At 46.4% G+C, this 21,808-nt stretch overlaps 2 protein-coding genes across 2 annotated transcripts in view; both read left to right on the top strand.

Annotated features, from left to right (window-relative positions):
* The window catches only part of LOC140065437 (uncharacterized), a 52,923-nt gene that overhangs the window by 8,037 nt on the left and 23,078 nt on the right, over positions 1 to 21,808 (top strand). Inside the window, exon 3 of the mRNA XM_072113059.1 lies at positions 19,392 to 19,445. Coding sequence (XP_071969160.1) covers positions 19,392 to 19,445 — 54 coding nt within the window. The remainder of the gene's footprint in view (positions 1 to 19,391; positions 19,446 to 21,808) is intronic.
* LOC140065406 (uncharacterized) lies at positions 2,026 to 8,665 on the top strand. The gene is made up of 3 exons (XM_072113024.1): positions 2,026 to 2,217; positions 6,536 to 6,626; positions 7,366 to 8,665. The coding sequence occupies exons 1-3, from the start codon at positions 2,107 to 2,109 to the stop codon at positions 8,220 to 8,222; spliced, it is 1,059 nt and encodes a 352-aa protein (XP_071969125.1). The 5' UTR covers positions 2,026 to 2,106; the 3' UTR covers positions 8,223 to 8,665.

Raw genomic sequence — 21,808 nt, forward strand, 5'->3', positions numbered from 1 at the left:
GATTTGCTTGATTGTTACATTACTGTTAACATTTGTGTTTACAAAACAACTGTAAACATTATGTTAACCTATACACGTTATATGTGTTATGTTAACAGTAATGTACAGGCGGTCACCTACTTAAGAACACTTGACTTACATACAACCCCTAGTTAAAAACGGACCTCTGGATATTGGTAATTTTTTGTGGTTTAGTCCTAGGCTACAATAATCAGCTGTAACAGTTATCGCAGGCGTCTGTAATGAAGATTTAGTGTTAATCCTGATTCTTATGACAACCCAACATTTTTAAAATCCAATTGTCGCAGAGACCAAAAAAGTTCTGGCTGGGATTACAATGATAAAGTATACAGTTCCGACTTACATACAAACTCAACTTAAGAACAAACCTTCAGACCCTATCTTGTATGTAACCCGGGGACTGCCTGTATTTGGGCAAATCACGTCTCCTAAGCTGTTGTAATGCGTTTAAAAAAGCAATGAAAACGCAACGTGTGTACGCGACCTAAGGTCCATGTTAATGGATGCATTTTGTAAACGCAATGTTGATAGAACTATATCCTCTTCTCAGCTGTTGTGATGTGTTGGTGCCAGGTGTGAACGCACCCTTAGATCTTCAGTTACTTCCCTTATGTGAGACAGAACGGGTCACGCATAATGAGAAGACTCCTCCATCCATGTGTGGCCCTCTTGTTTTGGCTCATAATGACAGAAGGAAATAACTGAAGACCTAATGGAGATGTGGATGGGCCCTCATATAGACTGCGGGGGATAAAAGTGAACTCTAGTTGCGGGCTTTATACATGGAGGCTGGAGGGGCTTCTAAAATATGGGGATTATTACTTGCAGGGGGTTCACGGGGGGCATTGTACAGCATGGAGGACACAGGAAGGGGTGAGAGCCTGAATATTTCCTATGACACGTTACGTGCGTTGCAACTTCTGTCCCTCTTTCCACTTTTGGAGAATTGGTTGGGATTTTAAGGGTTAAATGCCTGTGACTGGAGTTATCCTAAAACCAGGAGAGTCACATGACTATCCACAGCCTGACTCCTCCCACACACTGATCACATGACTATGACATCATCACAGGTCCTGTATCCTGCAGGTTCTCCGAGTGCACAGCTCTGTAGCTGGTTCAGGGATTTTGTACTTGTTGGTTGGACAGTCTATGTGTCACTCTGCCAGCAGCAGCCAATCACAAGTTGTCTTCCTTCCTGGAACGGCTCAGATCCTGTTCTGCTGGAGCCTGGAGTAAGTAATGTGCGTGGGGATTATGGGAAAACACAGGGGGGAGGGGGCATTTATTAATATGCATCATTCCAGATTCCTTCTTATCCAATATTCAGATATTTTCCAAAGAAAACATTCATTTTACATAAGAAACTTTCTACATCACAGGATCCTCTTCTGATATCATCTCTGGGAAAGCATTTACTGACTGACCCTCAAGGATGGAGAGAGACACGAGGGTGGAGAGAATCTTCCAGCTCACCCTAGAGATTCTCTTCTATATTACTGGAGAGGTGAGAGATTGTGATGAGGTCACATGACATCATTATCTATGGGAATAACAGATGATAGGACTGGAGAGGTGAGAGATTCTGGAAATGCATGGAGGGAGATTTATCAATGTGTCTCTCCATAACCAGGATTACACAGTAGTGAAGAAGACCTCTAGTGGGCGCTGTCAGGCCCCTGTGTATGAAGGACGGGGGAGAACCCTGAGCCCAATCCTGGCTCCTCCACCTCACCCCCTGATACATGATGACATCAATGAGCAGAAGATCCTAGAAGTCACCCACAAGATGATGGAGCTGCTGACTGGAGAGGTGACACTGCTGGGAATGCTGGGACATTATACAGTAACGCTATGAAGGGATCTGGGTGATGACGGGATCATTGTGTGTGTCAGGTTCCTATAAGGTGTCAGGATGTGGCTGTCTATTTCTCCATGGAGGAGTGGGAGTATTTAGAAGGACACAAAGATGTGTACAAGGACGTCATGATGGAGGACCACCAGCCCCTCACATCAGCAGGTAATAGACAGGACTAAATCCACACGTCCTTTCATTATCTGTATGGAAAGAAGGAATTCAGTCTCTGGATGTTTCCTACAGGTAGATCCAGTAAGAGAACATCACCGGAGAGATGTCCCAGTCCTCTTCTTCTACCACAGGATTGTTCACAGGAGAAATATGTCCCACAGGATCATCAGGTACCTATTTAATATCGGGCAATTTAAGTTCAAGGGAAATTTTGTGGACACCCCTTTAATGTCATCTCTATTGTTCTGGTGACTTCTTACAATATTTGTTTTCTCAGTTTTTCAGGTAGGTAGTCTGATGATGTGCTACATGGGGAAAAAGGGCTATTGCAGCTAATGCAACAGGTTATGCAGTGTGGGTGGAGATGAAGTTACAGTATCTCGTGGATGAAAATTAATCTGAATGTCTAGGCCAGGAGGACCAGAGTTGACCCAGGGAGCAGCTGACTTGCTGCTGTGGCTAATAAGTCAGTGTGGGACACTGAGAGAGGAGCGCAAAGAAAACATGCGTGTCAGAACTCAGGGACAATGGACCACCATGGACGATGACACAAGCCGACACCTGGGAATCTAAGTGGCACCCGGTCTGGACCATAGCCCGCCGCAAAGCGGGATGGTCTTGCTGCGGCATGGTTCCACCAGGCCGTTCCACAGGTGCGACTTGTCCGCTGTGGCAGCTAAGGTTGAAGTACCAACTCAGCGGGCAGTCTCGGAGTCTGGAACAGGCAGGTAGTGAGGGCAGGCAGCAGAGATGCAAGGTCAGGGTCAAGTCCGGTGTCACAACAGGAACACAGGGAATTCAGGGAGGAAGCTTTCTTGGTCCTAAGAAATCTTTGGAGGAGACCATGGTCCAGAATATTCTCCTCTGGCTCCTAGGATCTCTCTTCGGGCCTGAACCCCTTCGAGTCAACATGAAAGAACCGCTCACCTCTCACTGTCTTCATGTCCAGGACCTCTTTAACCCTGTAGACATCTGTGGAATCAACCTCAGGGGGAGATTGCCGAGAGAAGCGGTTCAAGATGACAGACTTCAGGAGGGAGACATGGAAGGAGTTCCATGCGCAACGTAGGCGGAAGGTGGAGCTTGTACGCCACCGGATTGATGCGTTTAATGACTTCAAGAGGGCCAAGGAAGCGTGGACCATGCTTGTAGCTAGGTATCTTCAGCCGGACGTATCTGTAAGATAACCACTCCTTATCAGAGAAGACAGAGTTCAAAGGCTTATTATCAGCCTTGATGCGGACTGTGGCTCTGAGAAGAGACAGAGGGGTCTGTTCCCAAATCGATTTGAGATCCTGCACCAGTTCATCTACTGCTGGAACCTGTGAAGGAGTAGACAGAGGAAAAGGAGGACGAGGGATTTGACTGTTGACCACAAAGAAAGGCGCTGCTCCAGCAGACCCAGGGGCCAGGGAGTTATAGGAAAACTCAGCCCATGGTAGCAGACAGGACCCGTCATCTTGACGGGCTGAAACAAAGTGGCGGAGGTAACAGCCCTAAATCTGATTCACCCTTTCCACCTGACCATTCGACTGAGGGTGGTAGGCAGGAGAAAAGTCCAGATGTACTTGCAGCTGGTTACACAAGGAATGCCAGAATTTGGACACCAACTGGACCCCTCGGTCGGACACAATGTGTTGAGGAAGTCCATGCAGTCAGAAGATATGCTGGAAGAACAGACAGGAAAGACGTGGAGAAGAGGGAAGACCTGGAAGAGAAACAAAATGGGAATCTTGGAAACCGGTCAGTCACCACCCAGATGACGGTATTGCCAGAAGAGGGCAGATCTGTGACAAAGCCATGTGAGACCATGGGCGACTGGGTATTGGCAATGGAAGCAACAGGCCAGCCGGCTTCGGACGAGAAGGCTTATTATGGGCACAGGAGATGCAGGATCCCACGAAATCCTGGATCTCTTTGACCAGGTCAAGCCACCAGTAGTGGCGGGATATGAGGGCCACAGAGCGTTGCACCACAGGGTGCCCAGCCAGACAAGAAGAATGTCCCCAAAACAGAATCTTCTTCCGGAGTGCAGGTCGGACATATATCTTGCCGGGAGGAACCAGTTGTTCAGGAGAACTAATATGCCGGGGGACTGATATCAAGCATCAGCCTTGATATTCTTCTCTGCAGAAAATGGATCAACAGGTAGAAGCGTGAAAAGAAAAGTGACCAACGAGCTTGCCTGGGATTAAGGTGCTAGGCTGTCTGGAGATACAGGAGGTTCTTATGGTCTGTATATACACATGTCCATCATGAGTGTTAAACGCTGTCTTCCACTCATCATCCTTGCGGATCTAGATTAGATTATAAACCCCACGCAGATCCAATTTGGAGAAAACCTGGAACCACGCAGATGATCATAGGGCTCCATGATGAACTGTAGGGGGTAGCGATTCTTAACTGTGACTTTGTTAAGCCTGCAATAGTCTATACAAAGGCGGAGGGATCTGTCCTTCTTGGTTGCAAAAAGAAGCCTGCGCGAGTAGGGGAGGAGGATTTGCGTATGAAGCCTCTCTGCAGGTTCTCTTTAATATACTCCGACATAGCAGCTGTCTCTGGAACAGAAAGAGGATAAACACGACCTCTGGGAGGAGAGGCACCTGGAAGAAGATCCACAGGACAATCATAGGGAGGCTGTGGTGGCAAAGTCTCTGCTTGTTCTTTGGAGAACACTTAGGTAGGCATTCCAAGGGCTTAGGAGTCACAGAGGAAGCCAGGACAGGTAGAGGCGCCACCATATAGTAGGACAGACATTCTGGTCCACAGCAAAGGATTTCCCCTGTCCTCCAGTTAAGGACCGGTGCGTGGAGTTGCAGCCATGGGAGACCCAGCAGGAGAGACAGGCTCAGTGCTGTACTGGACTGGATTGGACAGGATTTGTCCACTGACTGAGGAAATGACGAGAGGCTTCTTGAGAGGAACCACCAGAATGTGATGCCGGGAGACCAGGGCGGCATCCACAAAGTGCCCTGCAGTCCAAGAAAGCTAAAACTTGAAATGGAGAACAGGAGTTTGAATGGAGGCGCACAGGAATAGTCAAGCTTTGAGAAGCTTGGTTCAAACCTAGGGACACTTCTCCCAAGAACCCTAGGTGCTGGCATTTCTCAGATGCTAAGGACAGACCGGACAAGCCCCAATTAAGTGCTTAGGACTGGCACAGTACAGGCAAAGATTCTCCCGACATCGCTTTGAGCGTTCCTGGAAGGAGAGTCTGGCTCTGTCCTGCTGCATAGTCTCCTCTGTAGATAGTCCTTTCTTAAAGGTCGCTGACAAAGCTGCAATGTTCTAGGAGAATTCAGAAGCCAGGGTGCGGAACTGAACTGCATACTCTCCAACAGACGAGTTCCCTTGGCGCAGATTCAGCAGCGCAGATGAACGCCACCTTGGACCGTTCAGTGACAAACTGTGACGGCATGAGTTCTATGTGCAAGGAGCACTGGGTAATAAAGCCCCTAACCAACTTGTCAGGCTTAGACAGTCTTAGCCTAGGTTCAGTGGCAGGAAGACAAGCCGGGGTAGCTGGAGAAGTCGCAGGAGTAGTCACAGGAATCTGACGCAGAGTAATCAGCAACTGTTGCAACATGCCGGTGACTTGACCTAGCTGTTCTCCTTGCAAAGCAATCTGCTGGGACTGCTGGACCACAATGGTAGTAAGATCAGCCAGTTTCAGAAGCGGCACTTTGGCGGGGTCCATGGGCTGATCTTACTGTTAGAACTCGGGGTCAGTGAACCCCCTGGACCACCATGGATGATGACACAAGCCGACACCTGGGACCGGAATCTAAGTGGCACCTGGTCTTCACCAGAGCCCGCCACAAAGTGGGATGGTCTTGCTGCGGCCTGGTGCCACCAGGTTGTTCCAACGGTGTGAGTTGTCTGCAGTGGCAGCCAAGGTCGAAGCACCAACTCAGCGGGCAGTCTCGGAGTCTGGAACAGGCAGGTAGTCAGAGCAGGCAGCAGAGATGTAAGGCCAGGGTCATGTCCAGGGTCACAACAGGAGAGCAGAACAGGAACACCGGGAAGCAGGGAGGAAGCTTTCTCAGAGGCATATAGCACAAAGATCCGGCGGGGATTGATGGCAGCAGCCGGCTTATAAGCAAAACAGGAAGTGGCCAGAGCCAATCAGCGGTGCGCTGGCCCTTTAAACCTTCGATAGCCGGCTCGCGCGTGCCCTAGGGAGTGGGGATCGCAGGGACACCCGTGACAATGGGGTTATAGCCAGATCAGGCCCTCCCTCTACCCCGAACATAGACATAACCAGAAAATGTGAGAAATTGTAGATATTAAGGAGTTTGTTGATTGTAGTAGGGAAACAACATGGTGGATTTATGGCGGAGACCTCTAACTATGTGTCAGATATCTCCTCCTGTCAGGTCATATTTGGTCATCATTACAATTATGATTAATTTTTTCTATATAAAACCTCCTCTGTGAATTCTCCATCTGGCGACTTTTCCATGATATCTTTCTACGTTTTTGTATCAGGGTGAAGGTGTGAAGAATATTACTGCTCCAGAGACATATGTGAGGGTCGATGAGCGATGTAAGGAGGAGATTCCTACAGGTAACTGCCCAGGTGAGTAGTAACCACTGATCTTTTAAACGCATGTATCATCTAAATTTAATGCTTATTTTTCTAATCTTCTTTTTTCAATTTTAGATTTTAGTTCTTTTTACTCCGTTAACTGTAAATGATTATGGGGTTACCATCTCCCCTCATCCCAAAGGATGGGTCATCAATATTTTAGCTTAAAGCTCAGCTGTAATAATTATAAAACAACTTCCCCTGTCCTGCCAGTGACTCTTACCATAACCTCCACAGTATAGATGACTATGATTCTGTTACAATATGCGACCAGAAGTTGAAGGTTTGTCACCTGTTTTTCATCAGTCAATGATGCTTAAAGGGGTTTAACACTCTTTTTCATAAATTTCCCATGTGTTAATGTCTTAACAATAATCCCTGAATGTCACTAAAGTTATTCAGCAGTCCTGCTGCTTACTTTTGTGCTGTATGCAGGCTTTCTATGATTCTTTGTTTACATGTGTGAGCTCTGATAAATAGCAGGAGCTGTAGCAGAGCTATAAGACTCATCCTGCTCCCCTCTTCCAGTCTCTATCAGTGAGGTACATATACTTGCTGCGCTTCCTTTCAACCCTTCACCCTTCATTTGTGGAGGTCCAAACTCCTGGTTACCTGGTGTGACCACTACATACAGAATGTGCTTTTCCAGTTCCATTATCTGTTTACCAGTTGCTGAGAACAGTGAGTGTATATTATTCATAAAAAATAAAATTAGTTTTATTTTTCGCAGATATCAGGAACAGGAGCTCAGACGGACATCTGTTGTCTTTAGATACAAACGGAGAAGATTTGGGGATTACACAAGATATTCAACATTCACCCTCCAGCCTTCACAATCTCTCAGCTGATTCATCACAGATTGGGATACAAAATAAAAGTCACGGAAGAGAAGACATTGCTCGAAAGGCTCATAAAAAACAGAAGCCATTTTATTGTTCTGAATGTGGGAAATGTTTCGTCCATAGAACAGTCTTTATTTCTCATCAGAGAATTCACACAGGGGAGAAGCCATATTCTTGTTCAGAATGCGGGAAATGCTTTACAGATAGATCGAATCTTGTTAATCATATGAAAGTTCACACTGGGGCCAGACCATATTTATGTTCAGAATGTGGGAAATGTTTTCCTGTGAAGAGAAACCTTGTTATCCATCAGAGAAGCCACACAGGGGAGAAGCCATTCTCCTGTTCAGAATGCGGGAAATGTTTTAGCGTCAAGAGAACCCTCGTTTCACATCAGAGAAGTCACACGGGGGAGAAGCCGTTTTTCTGCTCCGAATGTGGGAAACTTTTTAGAGATAAATCAAATCTGATCATGCACGAGAGAAGCCACACGGGGGCAAAGCCACTTTCATGTTCGGAATGTGGGAAAGGTTTCAACCGTAAGGCAGAACTCGTTATACATAAGAATTCACATACAGAGAAGCCGTTTTCATGCCCAGAATGTGGGAAACGTTATAGAATTGAATCGACTCTTATTACACACATGAGACGTCACAAAGGAGAGAAGCCGTTTTCATGTCCAAAATGCGAGAAATGTTTTGACTGGAGAAAAGAACTTGTGGCACATCTGAGGTCACATCAGTGAAAGTGAACAAAAAGTGAACAAAACAGTATGGAATTAAAGCAACTCCGAGGGAATTTTATGAGTCCTTGTATCGTCTCTCGATATCGACTGCTTCTACACTTGGAAACGTAGCTAGAACGTAGCGCACTGATGCCGTGTAGATATAACTATGGCCAGACACATTGACGATAAATCATGGAAAGAGATGGAACAAGCGTATGACAGATAAGTATACATGGCATCATAAAAGTACGGAGCGATGTCGTGTCACAATGTAGGACGAGTCGAGGATGTCGGACAAAGTCCAATTACAGTTATGGGGAGATGCAACAATTTTATAGACAATGAAACTCACTAAATGTGAAATAAAGAAAAAACAAAGAACAATAAACCCACGTATCGTTGTGGATAATCTTTCATAGTATGATTTAGGTTCCGTTATTGTAATACCTCCCTAGGCCTATGGTTATAGCTTTTAGAGAATCGATCGGAGACTAGGTGGAGGTACTTAGTGAGGGACCAAATGCTTCAAATTTGTCTAAATTTTGACTGGACAGCACCGATCTTTGCGGATACATAGGACTGGCTGTACTAACGTTACTGTACCTTAGCCTTAAACACCCAGTGCAAATAGTACAAAGATAAAAAGTGGGGATTCAGCCACAGCTTTAATCTTTAACCTTGTGAAAAAGTATGAGGACCAATGGCGAACCTTAGACCCTTTTCAAATTTTACCTAGCATGCCAGGCCTGCCTCCGCGAGGGCGGGTCTTAGTTGATCCATCAGGTGATCTGTGCTTTGAGAGGGTCAAAGTTTCCACCATAGGTCTAGCTGTGACTACCAACAAACATTATTAACGTTATAACAATACAACGAAAAAAAAACATAACATTGGGAGGATGGGAGGGATCATTCCTGAGTGTGGGGCAGTCCACAAAGAGGTTGGGCTAGCTCCACTCCGGGGGATAAGTATCCCCGGCCACTGCCCCCGTGTGGCCAGCGGAAGCCGCTGGACCACATGACGCTGGGTGAGGGGAGGCCGTGTTCCCCTTTAAGCTGCAGAGCACGGCCAGTCCTGCAGCCTCCCCCCGGTTTATGCAGCCCTTGGGTCCAGCAGGAAGTATCTGATTGATATGTGTTTTTCACATTCTCAGAGTGGGAGTGTTGGGGTCATACCCTCTTAATGCTAAACATTTCCTCGTGTAGGAAGATCCGAAAATGATATGTCTAGGCTTCCCGTTACAGCAGACATAGCTCTGGTGCATATGGATTTGTTAGGGATATTAAAGGGGTATTCCTCCCATGCAGACAAGATTTTTAAATATACTCAGGATAACAAAATAACACATTTACTGATTCACTGTTATTAACAAAAATAAAGCATTTCACAGATATGATCCCAACCTGTCTCTATCAGTCCTGATGTTTACAATTTTAGTTGCCCCAGGATCCGACCGTAAATCTTCTGACTGTGGTCGGATTCTTCTCATGAATAGCTTCTCTTATCTGCACACTGCAGTGCTCTCTGCCTCCTGCCCCACCCTCCTGCATAACAAGACCAGCTCAGACACAGACACTTCCTGGTGGAAGGCTACAGTGTGCAGAGACATACTCTACTTGCAAGGCAAGATAAGGCCTTTATCCAGAAGGGAGGCATATTGGCCCACATTTGCACCAGTGTTTGCACCAGTTTTCTGTCTGACTTTGCACTAGAAAGAATGTGCAAACTGCTTGTACATGTTTTTATGAAGTGTCTGCGCCAGTTTTGTGTCATGGCTAGTCTGTGTCCGACAAGTCAGAATTCTATGGCAAGAACAAAGTGCACAAAAAAAAAAACTGGTGCACACTTTCAGAGCAGTGCAAGGGGCGGCAAATTCATGAAGACCCTGCACCACAATTCATGAATCTGGTGGAAGTTTGCACTGTTTTTATAAATGTGGGCCTGTGTGTGTTATAGGTGAGTTAGCAGTACTGAGTGTGTCATTGTGTTTTATATCCATCTCATGGATCTCACAACCTCTGAACTGTCTCATCTCTCTATATGTGTCAGATACTAGTAGAATGTTCGGAAGCTAAATACAAGTGTAGATAAACCCTGTACCCTGATAACCTAAGCACCTTGTCAGCTCACAGCATCTCACAGCACTAGAAGGATTATGAAGCGTCTGCCCGCTCACTCTCTGGAATCTAACACTGACCAATACTGAGTGATAGGAACTAAAACAGAAATAAAGCTGAGTAACATTGTAAAGTAAGGGGTTAAAACTTATCTTTATTGTGTAAACATCACTAGAGGACAAATTTGAGAACAAGCGGGTTCTTGTCCTATGCCTGCTCACTGTGCATGTGCGGCTTACTGCGCGCATGCGCAGTAAGCAGGCGGAGGACGCAAACCTGCAATGCATTCTCTATTTAGAAAGAGCACATGTCCTAGGACATTACACACAGATTTCTGCAGTTCCCTTTCATAAACTTGCAGAGCTCACTCTAATTTGCAAGCAGCCAATCATTGCTCCGGCCTTAGAAGGATAAATACAAATTCAAATAAAACAATAGCAAACCAATTAACCCTGTGTGGCACTAACTCACATACATTACACATGATATTCCCTTCCAGGCAGCAGGTGGCAATTAGTAAAGATCCACTTTTGGGTCATCACATACCCCGGGTAATAAAACAAGCCGCCCTCAGCTCGGTCATGGGATGGGTAAGGGTACAGTAGGTCTGTAAACAGAAAACAAGATTGGCGAAGGTAGACCCAATAAAACACCAGCCAGAGAGCAGGTAGGTGGCATGGGCCTGTATTCAAGGCCCGTAGATTTGCAGTTTGATAACTAAAATAATGAAGACCGGTTCAGGCCTGGTTTCTGGGCTGGGAAAGGGTTAGCGCAAATTAAAGAGAACAGACATTGGCATCAACTGTAGCCACAATGGGTACAGATCTTAAACGTTTCATAAAAACTGATCTCAGGGAGCAGTAGTACAAGTCCATAGCCCTGGACACAGTGCTTTAGATGAGGAGCAAAAGTCCTTGCAATGTCCTTGTCCACCTTGGCACTTCAGAGGCAGGTCAAGTGCAGAATCATCACCCAAAGTTGGCAGGATGGGTGACAATGATGTTCAGAGTGCACATTACTGGGGGGGAGGGGCAGAGGGCACATTACTGGGGGGGAGCAGAGTGCACATTCCTGGGTGGGAGCAGATTGCACATTACTGGGGGGCAGAGTGCACATTACCGGGGGAACAAAGGGCACATTACTGGGGGCAGAGTGCACATTACTGGGGGGCAGAGTGCATATTACTGGGGAAGGGGGCACATTACTAGGAGTCAGAGTGCACATTACTGGGGGGCAGAATGCACACTATTGTCAAGGGGCAGAGCTCATCTTACTGGGGGGCAGAGTGCACATTACTGGGGGGGCAGAGTGTACATTACGCGGGGCAGAGGTCAGATAACTGGGGGGGCAGAGTGCACATTACTGGGGGGGAGCAGAGCGCACATTACTGGGGGGGGAGCAGAGGGCACATTACTGTGGGGGGGCAGAGGGCACATTACTGGGGGGGGCAGAGTGCACATTACTAGGGGGGGCAGAGTGCACATTACTGGGGGGCAGAGTGCACATTACTGGGGGGGCAGGGGGCACATTACTGTGGGGGGGCAGAGGGCACATTACTAGGGGGGGGAGAGTGCACATTACTGGGGGGGCAGTGTGCACATTAATGTGCAAAAAAATGACTTTTCTGATCGTATTAATTGGCTGCAGTGAAACTAAAAGTAAGAAATGTTTCGGGCTCTGAATACTTTCTGTATCCTCTTTTTGTGCAAATTCAGATAAATTAATAACCAACAAATGACGTCTGTGCGGAACTAACTCACATACAGGGCACGTGATATCCCCACTCAGCCAGCAGATGGCAGCATAGGATGACTGCAAAGCCTGACTCCTCCCACACCCTGATCACATGACTATGACATCATCACAGGTCCTGTACCCTGCAGGATATCCTGACCAGGTTGTGGACGGTTCTGCTGTTTATGTTACTGTTACTTCAGGGGGTTATTTGGACCTTGTTTATTGGCAATTGTGTGTATCACTCCGCAGGCAGCAGCCAATCAGAAGTTGTCTTCCTCCCGGGAGCAGGCGGTGAGGAGCAGGAGCGGAGCAGGACATTGGAGGCTCAGATCCTGGAACTGTCCTGCTGGATCCTTGAGTAAGTAATGTGTGGGTGCTGAGGGGACGCGTTCAGGATGTAGGGAGTGTGCGCTATTGGGCCTCATACACACTAGGTTGTCTCGTAGATGCGTTTCATCCGTAATTTATACAGCAGTCACTCGCTTCAATGTTATTAGTGTAGTGCTGCACAGGGGAGAAATACGAGCAACGGAGACGTCTTCACCCCGTATAAAACTACGTTGTGTGTGTGCATGTAGCTTTAGGTCCCCTACTTAAGTCTCTGGATGCTATTACTATAGTCCCGGGCTGCAATGATCAGCTGTAAGGTGTCTGTACTGAAGATTTATTGATAGTCCTTGGTCCCATTACAGCAAAAAATTTTGTCACTGGAGCAAAACAATGTTTTGTCTAGATATACAATTATAAAATAAACAGTTTCGACTTACATACAAATTCAACTTAAAAACAAACCTATGGACCCTATCTTGTATGTAACCCCGGGACTACCTGTATATGTTTAATATTGCATTACTGTGAATATATAAGACTACATTCACACAGGACGTAGAGTTATACCGGCTGTAAACAACGGCTCCGCTGCCCGGGTTTTGTCATCCGTAAGTGTCTTGTTTCTTTCCCGTTTTTCTCACTCGAATGAATACAAATACGGTCCTTGTAAAACCCGTACATCAGATGTATTTACTGTACGGAAGGCTGGCAGATGTTGTCATTGGCTTGTTCCAGTCACATGATTTTGTGTTACCGATCCGCAAATACGGGCGGCATCAGTCTTTCACGTCCGTGAAACAACATGGTGTGTATGTAGATGCTACGAGCCGGCGCTGATGTTCTCCCATCGGAGTGACGTTGTGTCTAGGAGGTCACTCAGTCATTATTTGCCTTTGTATCTGAGATCCTCAGCCAAAAGAAGGAGAAAGCAGCTGATCCTCCTTCTGCACATCCACGGGGTCTGTTCGGGGTCTTAAAGGTTTATCCTTGTCAGTGCACAGAGAGCACATCTAACACTCATGTGAGTGTGGAATTGATAGACTGGTTTGGTTTTAATCCCGCATAATGTCATAAGGCTTCCTTCAGGTCATGCTTGATGTCAAGGGAGCTGCCTTACAAGGAGCTAAAAGAGGCGTGGTTTTCCTTATCCCATCCTGGAAAACTTTGCATATTTTCCCAAAATCCCCCTAGTGGAGCATCCATGACTATAAGACTCCACACAACAACATGGTGGCCTTAATTGTCAGTCTCCGTAAGGAGAACTTTTACTTCCCGACCCTAGTCACAAGCCTCTCACTCAGCCAAAGCAGTTCCTTACTCAGTACTGGGGAGACCCAACCAGATCTTAACATTGTAAAGTGCTGTCTACCGTTGGGAGTCTGTTCCTTCTGGAATAGATTTACTGGTTTGATTTTAATCCCACATCATGTCATAAGGCTTTCTGAAGGTCATGCTGGATGTGAAGGGAGTTGTCTTATAAGGAAGTAAAAGAGGCGTGGTTTTCCATATCCCATCCTGGAAAACTTTTCATATTTTCCCAGAATCCCCCTAGTGGTGCATCCATGGCTATAAGACTCCACACGCCTACATGGTGGCTTTAATTGGCAAAAGTCTATGTAAGGAGAACTCTTATTCCCGACTAATATGAGAGCGCTGTACACTGTGCTCCGTACTGAGTCTCTGCTCCATTCCCGTGAATGAGCTGCACGCGGCCGAGTAACGTGACTGACGAGCACAAGCGCCGCTCACTAGATCATCACCACTGCTTCTATCTGTTGATTTGGTGAATTTGGGAAATGGAACAAAATGGGTCAATCATATGTAAACACACAGCCAGGAACTAAGTTCAGGGATGGAACAGAGACCTCCAAAAGCTCCTCTGTTACATATTGTGTGAATATATGAATTATAACTATACTATATATAATTTTTAAATACATTAGGGGGACATACAATTTTCAAAAACGCTTTTGCCTGTATATTTGGTGACGGACATTATAGAATAATCATTTCCATGAGTTTTTACATTGTAGGATCATCTGCTGCTTTCCTGGAGAACTTTTTTACTATTTGAGGATGGACAGGGAGGAGAAGGTGGAGAGAATATTCCAGCTCACCCTAGAGATTCTCTTCTATATTACTGGAGAGGTGAGAGATTGTGATGAGGTCACATGACATCATTATCTATGGGAATAACAGATGATAGGACTGGAGAGGTGAGAGATTCTGGAAATGTATGGAGGGAGATTTATCACTGTGTCTCTCCATAACCAGGATTACACAGTAGTGAAGAAGACCTCTAGTGGGCGCTGTCAGGCCCCTGTGTATGAAGGACAGGGGAGAACCCTGAGCCCAATCCCGGCTCCTCCACCTCACCCCCTGATACATGATGACATCAATGAGCAGAAGATCCTAGAAGTCACCCACAAGATGATGGAGCTGCTGACTGGAGAGGTGACACTGCTGGGAATGCTGGGACATTATACAGTAACGCTATGAAGGGATCTGGGTGATGACGGGATCATTGTGTGTGTCAGGTTCCTATAAGGTGTCAGGATGTGGCTGTCTATTTCTCCATGGAGGAGTGGGAGTATTTAGAAGGACACAAAGATGTGTACAAGGACGTCATGATGGAGGACCACCAGCCCCTCACATCAGCAGGTAATAGACAGTACTAAATCCACACGTCCTTTCATTATCTGTATGGAAAGAAGGAATTCAGTCTCTGGATGTTTCCTACAGGTAGATCCAGTAAGAGAACATCACCGGAGAGATGTCCCAGTCCTCTTCTTCTACCACAGGATTATTCAGAAGAGAATCACAATGTCCCACAGGATCATCAGGTAGATGGAGATAAGACTTCATAACATATTATCTGATCTATAGATCAAGTAAAGTAAAGGGGCTTGCTGCCCCTTAGTAATCCCAGGCATGTCCTCTAAAGCCTGTGACTGGCCAGCCTAGGCACATGACTCTGCAGTTTAAGAGCAGCGTCGCTGGTCCAGACACCATTACACACAAGAGACAGAGCTAGTTGCTCTTCATAGGGTCAGTCATATAGGCAGGGACTTCTCAAAAACTGGCCTTTTTCAGGGCTCTTGTAGGTATATAAAAGAGGTGGCTGTGATTGGGATAGGTGAAAATCTGAAATAATTGCCCCTTTTAGGGCACTCTGACAGGGACTCTGACTTGGTGTTACCGCTGCTGATGGTGGTAATGGAACTGGTGCTGCAGGGATGTGTTCCGTCTAAGTGATATTTTAACAGAAAAGGTGGTGGCCAGGAAACCATAATGCGTGGCTAAAACCTTACAATCTGAACACCTCATTTATCACCAGGCACCTGCCTGAGTAACCATGAGCGACTCACCCTGCTGTTTCAATTGCCCCAGCCAGTTCCTCCACCTCCCAAGTCACAAGGCCATCTGTCTCCCCGCAAAGGGACCTCCACTGGCAACACCACCATCCGCAAGCCTGTCCATTCTATCAGTTCAGCAATGGAGAGAAAACGTAAGTTTGGGCCATCACACCCACAATCTAGTCCTCCGTAGGAGCATGTCTAAATGGCTGGCCTCTGAAATGCTCCCATTCAGTCTGGTGGAGACGGACAGCTTTAAAGATCTGATGGCGGCTGTCCCACAATATAAAGTTCCTAGCCACCACTACTTTTCCCCACAGGCAGTCCCCGCCCTGCACCAACAGGTTGTGCACCAACTATTAATGTAATGGCGACTTGTCCCAAGACAAGAGGGGGTCTAGCCCACACCATTGCTTTTAGCAAAGCCATATAGAAGCAGGCAGTGCTAAAACTCATCTGACAGGTGAGTGGTTGCTGCAGCTGAACATCAAGCCCTACAAGGTGGTGTGCAACAATGGCTAGAACCTTGTGTCAGCTTTGGGCCAACGGATCTCCCATGTATTACGCATGTGCTTGACTTGGTGGTGAAAAAGTTCCTGGACAAAAACACAGACTTGCTGATTACTGGTAAGTTTGCTCATTGTCAGGTCTACCATCCCCATCTTTTGCCTGGCAGAATCTGCTATGTCAGAGACTGCATCGGGGTCCAGCAGGAGGTCAGGACAGGCAGCACAGGATCCAGCAGGGGTCATAGCAAGAGGCTGGCTAGCGCCAATTAGCGGCGCAATGGCCCTTTAAATTTTACAGAGCTGTCGCTCGCTAGTCATAGAAGGCTGGGATGCGCGCCGAGCCGGCGGGAGACACCGCTGGAACCTGGAGAGGCAAGTGAGACTGCAGCAGGCACGGAGGGGCATACAGGTGTGCCTGCGACCCAGGACATGGGTCGCACAGGCACTTGTGACAGTACTTTCCCCCCCCCTTCGGTTTTCCCCTCTTCTTGGCCTGAAGGAAGCTCTGAAGAACACCACAACCCAGAATGTTCTGGCTCCCAAGACCTCTCCTCCAGCCCGAACTCCTTCCAGTTGACAAGAAAGAACCGCTTTGATGTGCATGGTGGGTGAAAGGCGAAGCTCATAGACCATGGATTTGAGGGCTGGATTTGAGGTGGACCTAGATAGCAAAGACCCAAGCTTGTAACTGGGAATCTTCAGCCGGACGTATCTAGAAGATAGCCACACTTTAGCAACCGAAGAGAAGACTGGAGGAGACCTGCGTCTCTTGTCGGGATGGGTTTTGGTGCAGGCGGATGTCCTAAGTAGAGAGCCCAGGAATCTCTGAATAGCACAAAGTCCTACTGGGCGAGGCCACTAAAGTACTGCAGAAAAATTGGCTGAATCCATCTGTAGTCCCTTGTCAGAGCTAATGTATCGCAGGAACAGAAGGCTGTTCTGATGGGTACACGCCCTTGTGGAGGAGAGCAACTCAGTGGGGCAGTCGTTGGGACAGTGCGGTGGCAGAATCTCTGCTTGCTTCTCCAGGAAGACAATGGCATAGTCCATATAAGAAGCGGGAAGACCTGCCAGAGGCTTGGAGGACTGCAGAAGACATGGTGGGCACCAGATTGAGAGCCATGAGAAAGCGAGAGTGACACTCTGGTCCCCAACGAAGAATCTCCCATCTGCTAGTCAAGTATTGGAGCCTGTTGCTGCGGCCACAGGAGGCCTAAAAGCACGGAAGACGTAGACTGGGGGAACACATAAAATGACAGTGTCTCCTTGTGCAACGCCCTAATTTGCATGGACCGAGTAGCAGAAGATCTGCCCACTTTTATAGAAGAGATGACCAGTGGCTTCTCTAGACGAACCACAGGAAAATGATGCTGGGAGACCAGGGTAGCATCCATGAAGTTCCCCGCAGAACCAGAGTCCAGAAAGGCTGAAGCTTGAAACAGGCCACTTGTACCAAAGCTGAGTAGAACTGGAGCATTCAGGCGTAAAGAAGCTTTGATCTCACCTAGGGGCGCTTCTCCCAGGTACCCTAGGTGTGTTTCCCGGACACTGGGAATGGACAGGACACATCTTAAGAAAGTGCTCTTGGCTGGCACAATGGATGCAGAGGTTTTCCTGTCTACGTCTAGAGTGCACTTGGGGTGGTAGCCGGGTTTTATCCACCTGCATGGGTTCCTCGGTAGCAGTCACAGAGGACAGCAGAAGAAGCAGAAGACTCCGTTGCAGTTCCAAGTTCCATTGCAGTTCCTCTGAGTGTTCAGAGAAGCGGATGTCATTCCGGGTAGCCAGAGAGATCAGGCCACTCAGGGTAGAGGACAGGTCCCGTGCAGACAGGGCATCTTTGATCTGACTAGACAGTCCTTTTTTAAAGGTAGTGAGCAGGACGACCTCATTCCAATCCAGCTCGGAAGCTATAGTACGGAACTGGACTGCGTAGTCACCAATTGGGGAATTCCCATTGATGTAGATTCCGTATTGCGGTCTCGGCAGAAGACGTCCGGTCAGCTTCCTCAACGAAGGACCAGAATTCAGCAAACAAGGTGGTGATATTGGCTGTGTGGTGTCTGAGTCTTTCCTGTGCCAGAGGAGAGCCCATGCCAGGGCCTTCCCGGAAAGGAGGCTGATGACCAAGGCCACTTTAGACCGTTCTGTATTGAAATGCGTAGGCATAAGTTCAATGTGCAAGGAGCACTGGGTGATAAAGCCCCTGCACAACTTGGGATCCCCATCATACTTGGATGGCATGGAGAGTCTCAGCCTAGGTTCTGTGGGAGGTAGACAAACCGGAGTAGAAGGAGAGACTGCAGAACTTGTCTGAGTTGCTGACCTTGCACGGCAATCTGCTGGGACTGCTGGGCCACAATGGTGGTAAAATATGCCAGGCCAGGTAGGAGAACCTTGGCCAGAGTCGTGAGGCAGAGATGGCGTCAGGGATAGGCAGGAGGTCAGGACAGGCAGCACGGGATCAGAGTCGGGGACGTAGAGGAAGGTCAGGACAGACAGCACAGGAGCGAAGTCAGGAACGGAATCGAGGTCACAATGGGAATTTACTGTAAACGCAGAGGACATGAGTTGCAGATGCACCTGTGACATAATGTTTTTGTAATTCCACTAAAATTAGCATTTTTTTTACCCCCCCCCCCCCCCAAAAAAAAAATGAAAATACATTAACCAGAAAAACCTGGTCTCGAAAGGGTAGTTGCAGTTAATCATTATTCAGTTCAGTGGAGCCCATTTGTAGTTCACAATCTATGGGCGAGTGTGACAACGTTTCTGGATAAAGGTTACAATGTTTTTTTATTTCTTCACTGCCCCTTAAAGGAGATTGTTTGTTTGTGTGTTTTTACAGTTTTTGTATCCGGATGAAGATGTGACGAATATTACTTCTCCAGAGACATATATGATGGGAGAAGTACGATGTAAGGAGGAGATTACTACAGGTGAGTAGTAATCATTAGAAGTCATAGATTCTACTCGGTCATTAGCTATAACTCTGGTTATGGGAATGGAGCACTTAAAGGGATTTATTTTATTTTTTTCACTCATGTTTCGCAATCTAGATTTAATATCCCCAGTCGTGGGTTAGTAGTTTGTGCAGTTCTTGTCACCCCTTCCTCTAACTATCTCCTCTACCATTGTAGATGACTATGTTGCTGTGACTATGGAAGATTATCTCCTGCAGAGCTACGACCATTGTGAGTATTGAAGTTCTCTAGAAATGTGCCGATCGATAACACAACTCTTACTACTGTCATATATCATCCATAGGTGGGGGCCCGACACCCAGTACCCCCACAGTTCAAGTGATAGAGAATAGAACAGGATGTGGACAGTATTTTTATTTGTCTGTTGGGTGAACTAAGCCTTCAATTTCAGCTTTCAATAAATAGGAACTGATCTGCAGTAACCTGGTCTGGCCACTACACAATGAATGGCGCTGTCACATTCCTGTTCCATTCTATGTTTATCGGTTGCTCATACGTACGAGTGATCTATGTGTTGGATCCTGGTAAATCTGATATTCTATTGATATGTTATTATATCTTGAGTCCGGAAAATAAGAATTCCGAAGAATAATATGGTTTTTATTCTTGTCAGATAACTGGACCATGAGCTCAGAAAGACATATGATGTCTTTAGATATTAAAGAAGAAGATTGGGAAATTACACATGAAATAAATGAAGAGCTTAACAATATCCAAGATCTCCCATCCGATTCGTCACAGACCAGGAAGCTAAAAAGAGGTCACAGAAGAAGAGGTCGAACACCTCAAAAAAAGGAGGAGCCATTTTCCTGTTTAGAGTGTGGAAAATGTTTCGTCCATAAAACAGCATTTATTACTCATCAGAGAATTCACACGGGGGAGAAGCCATTTTCTTGCTCAGAATGTGGAAAGTGTTTTACCGATAAGTCAAATTTTGTTACCCATCAGAGAATTCACACAGGGACAAGGCCGTTTTCATGCTCAGAATGTTGGAAATGTTTTAACCGGAAATCGGATCTTGAACGGCATCTGCGAATTCACACAGGAATGAGGCCGTTTTCATGTTTAGAATGCGGGAAATGTTTTACACTCAAGTCAACCCTTAAAGCACATCTGAGAACCCACACAAAGGAGAAGCCATTTTCCTGCTCCGAATGTGGGAAATGTTTTACCCTCAAGACAACCCTTCTTTCCCATCAGAGACGTCACACGGGGGAGAAGCCATTTTCCTGTTCAGAATGCGGGAAATGTTTTTCCCTAAAGAAAACCCTTATTACCCATCAGAGAAATCACACGGGGGAGAAGCCGTTTTTCTGTTCAGAATGTGGAAAATTTTTTCGAGATCAATCAAATCTTATCATACATCAGAGAACTCACACAGGGGCAAAACCATTTTCATGTTCCGAATGTGGGAAATGTTTCAACCGCAAAGCAGAACTTCTAACACATAAGAATTCACATACCCCCAAGCCATATTCCTGCCCCGAATGTGGGAAACGTTATAGAATGAAACCAAATCTTATCACACACATGAGATGTCACAAAGAGGAGAAGCCATTTTCATGCCCCGAATGTGGAAAAGGTTTCGATTGGAAAAAGGAACTTGTCGCACATCAGAGGTCACACCGGAGGATAGAAGAAAATGTGGGAAACTCTATAGAAATAAATCAAATCTTGATAAAAAATGAGCCAATTCAATAATAGGTTACCAATATGTTTTCGGTAATGTGCCGACACCCCGGCCAAGAACTGATTGTGTATTTGGCCCATCATTAACACGGACAATGGAGCTGAACACCGTTGAAGAAATGGGAACCAATTGTTTTTTTTCATGTATGAACCACAAAGCCTTCACACACCGTGACCTACGAAACCTTATAGCATTAAACGCCTCTTTACAAGTCAGAGAATTCACACAGGGGACAAATCAATAAATCTCAAAGAACCTATCCACAGAACCGCCCAACTAGTGTAGTCTGCAGCAGGCTCGTTCCCTTGGGAGATATTGTTGGTGACCATTGATCGTTTTTGGGTTCATTGCTGCTGCTACCATACGCCCTCTTCGATACTGCTTCTTTTTTGGTCTGTGTGTAATCCATATCTAATATTTTGCACCTGCATGTTTTGATTTTGTGTCACTTTCCCCTTTTTTCTACTGGGCCTTGGTATAATCCATACGAGATATTGTTTTGGTTTAGGGGTCATTACAATATGTCCAACAAGCAGACTCGTTAGTCCTTCAAAGAGACAGGTAGTAGCCTAAAGGTTGCTAAAGCCGTAATTAGTAGCAGCCGTGGATGTGGGGGTGGAAGCCATCATAGAAACTGATGTTACTAAACCTGGATCACGGGTAATTTACCAGATTAACAAAGTGGTAATAAAATAGAAAAATATTTGTCATAGTGACCAGGATAGTGCAGTTCCTTGAATAGTTGGCATCCAGGAATCTGTGGGTTCTTCGGACAAAACAATTACTCGGTGTCGCCCATGAAAAAGCTCTAGGCCCTCATTGTCCTCAAATATCCTCTTTCCCATGTGGCTTCTGTTACTTACTCTCTTTGGGGTTTACAGTG

The sequence above is a fragment of the Engystomops pustulosus genome, chromosome 6, assembly GCF_040894005.1.
Source record: "Engystomops pustulosus chromosome 6, aEngPut4.maternal, whole genome shotgun sequence".
NCBI lineage: Eukaryota > Metazoa > Chordata > Amphibia > Anura > Leptodactylidae > Engystomops > Engystomops pustulosus.

Coding starts and splice junctions, on each gene's coding strand:
- LOC140065406 (XM_072113024.1), top strand. CDS start 2,107: ATGTTTCCTACAGGTAGATCCAGTAAGAGAACATCACCGGAGAGATGT. Junction 2,218..6,535: donor ATGTCCCACAGGATCATCAG/GTACCTATTTAA, acceptor TTTTTGTATCAG/GGTGAAGGTGTGAAGAATAT. Junction 6,627..7,365: donor TCCTACAGGTAACTGCCCAG/GTGAGTAGTAAC, acceptor TATTTTTCGCAG/ATATCAGGAACAGGAGCTCA.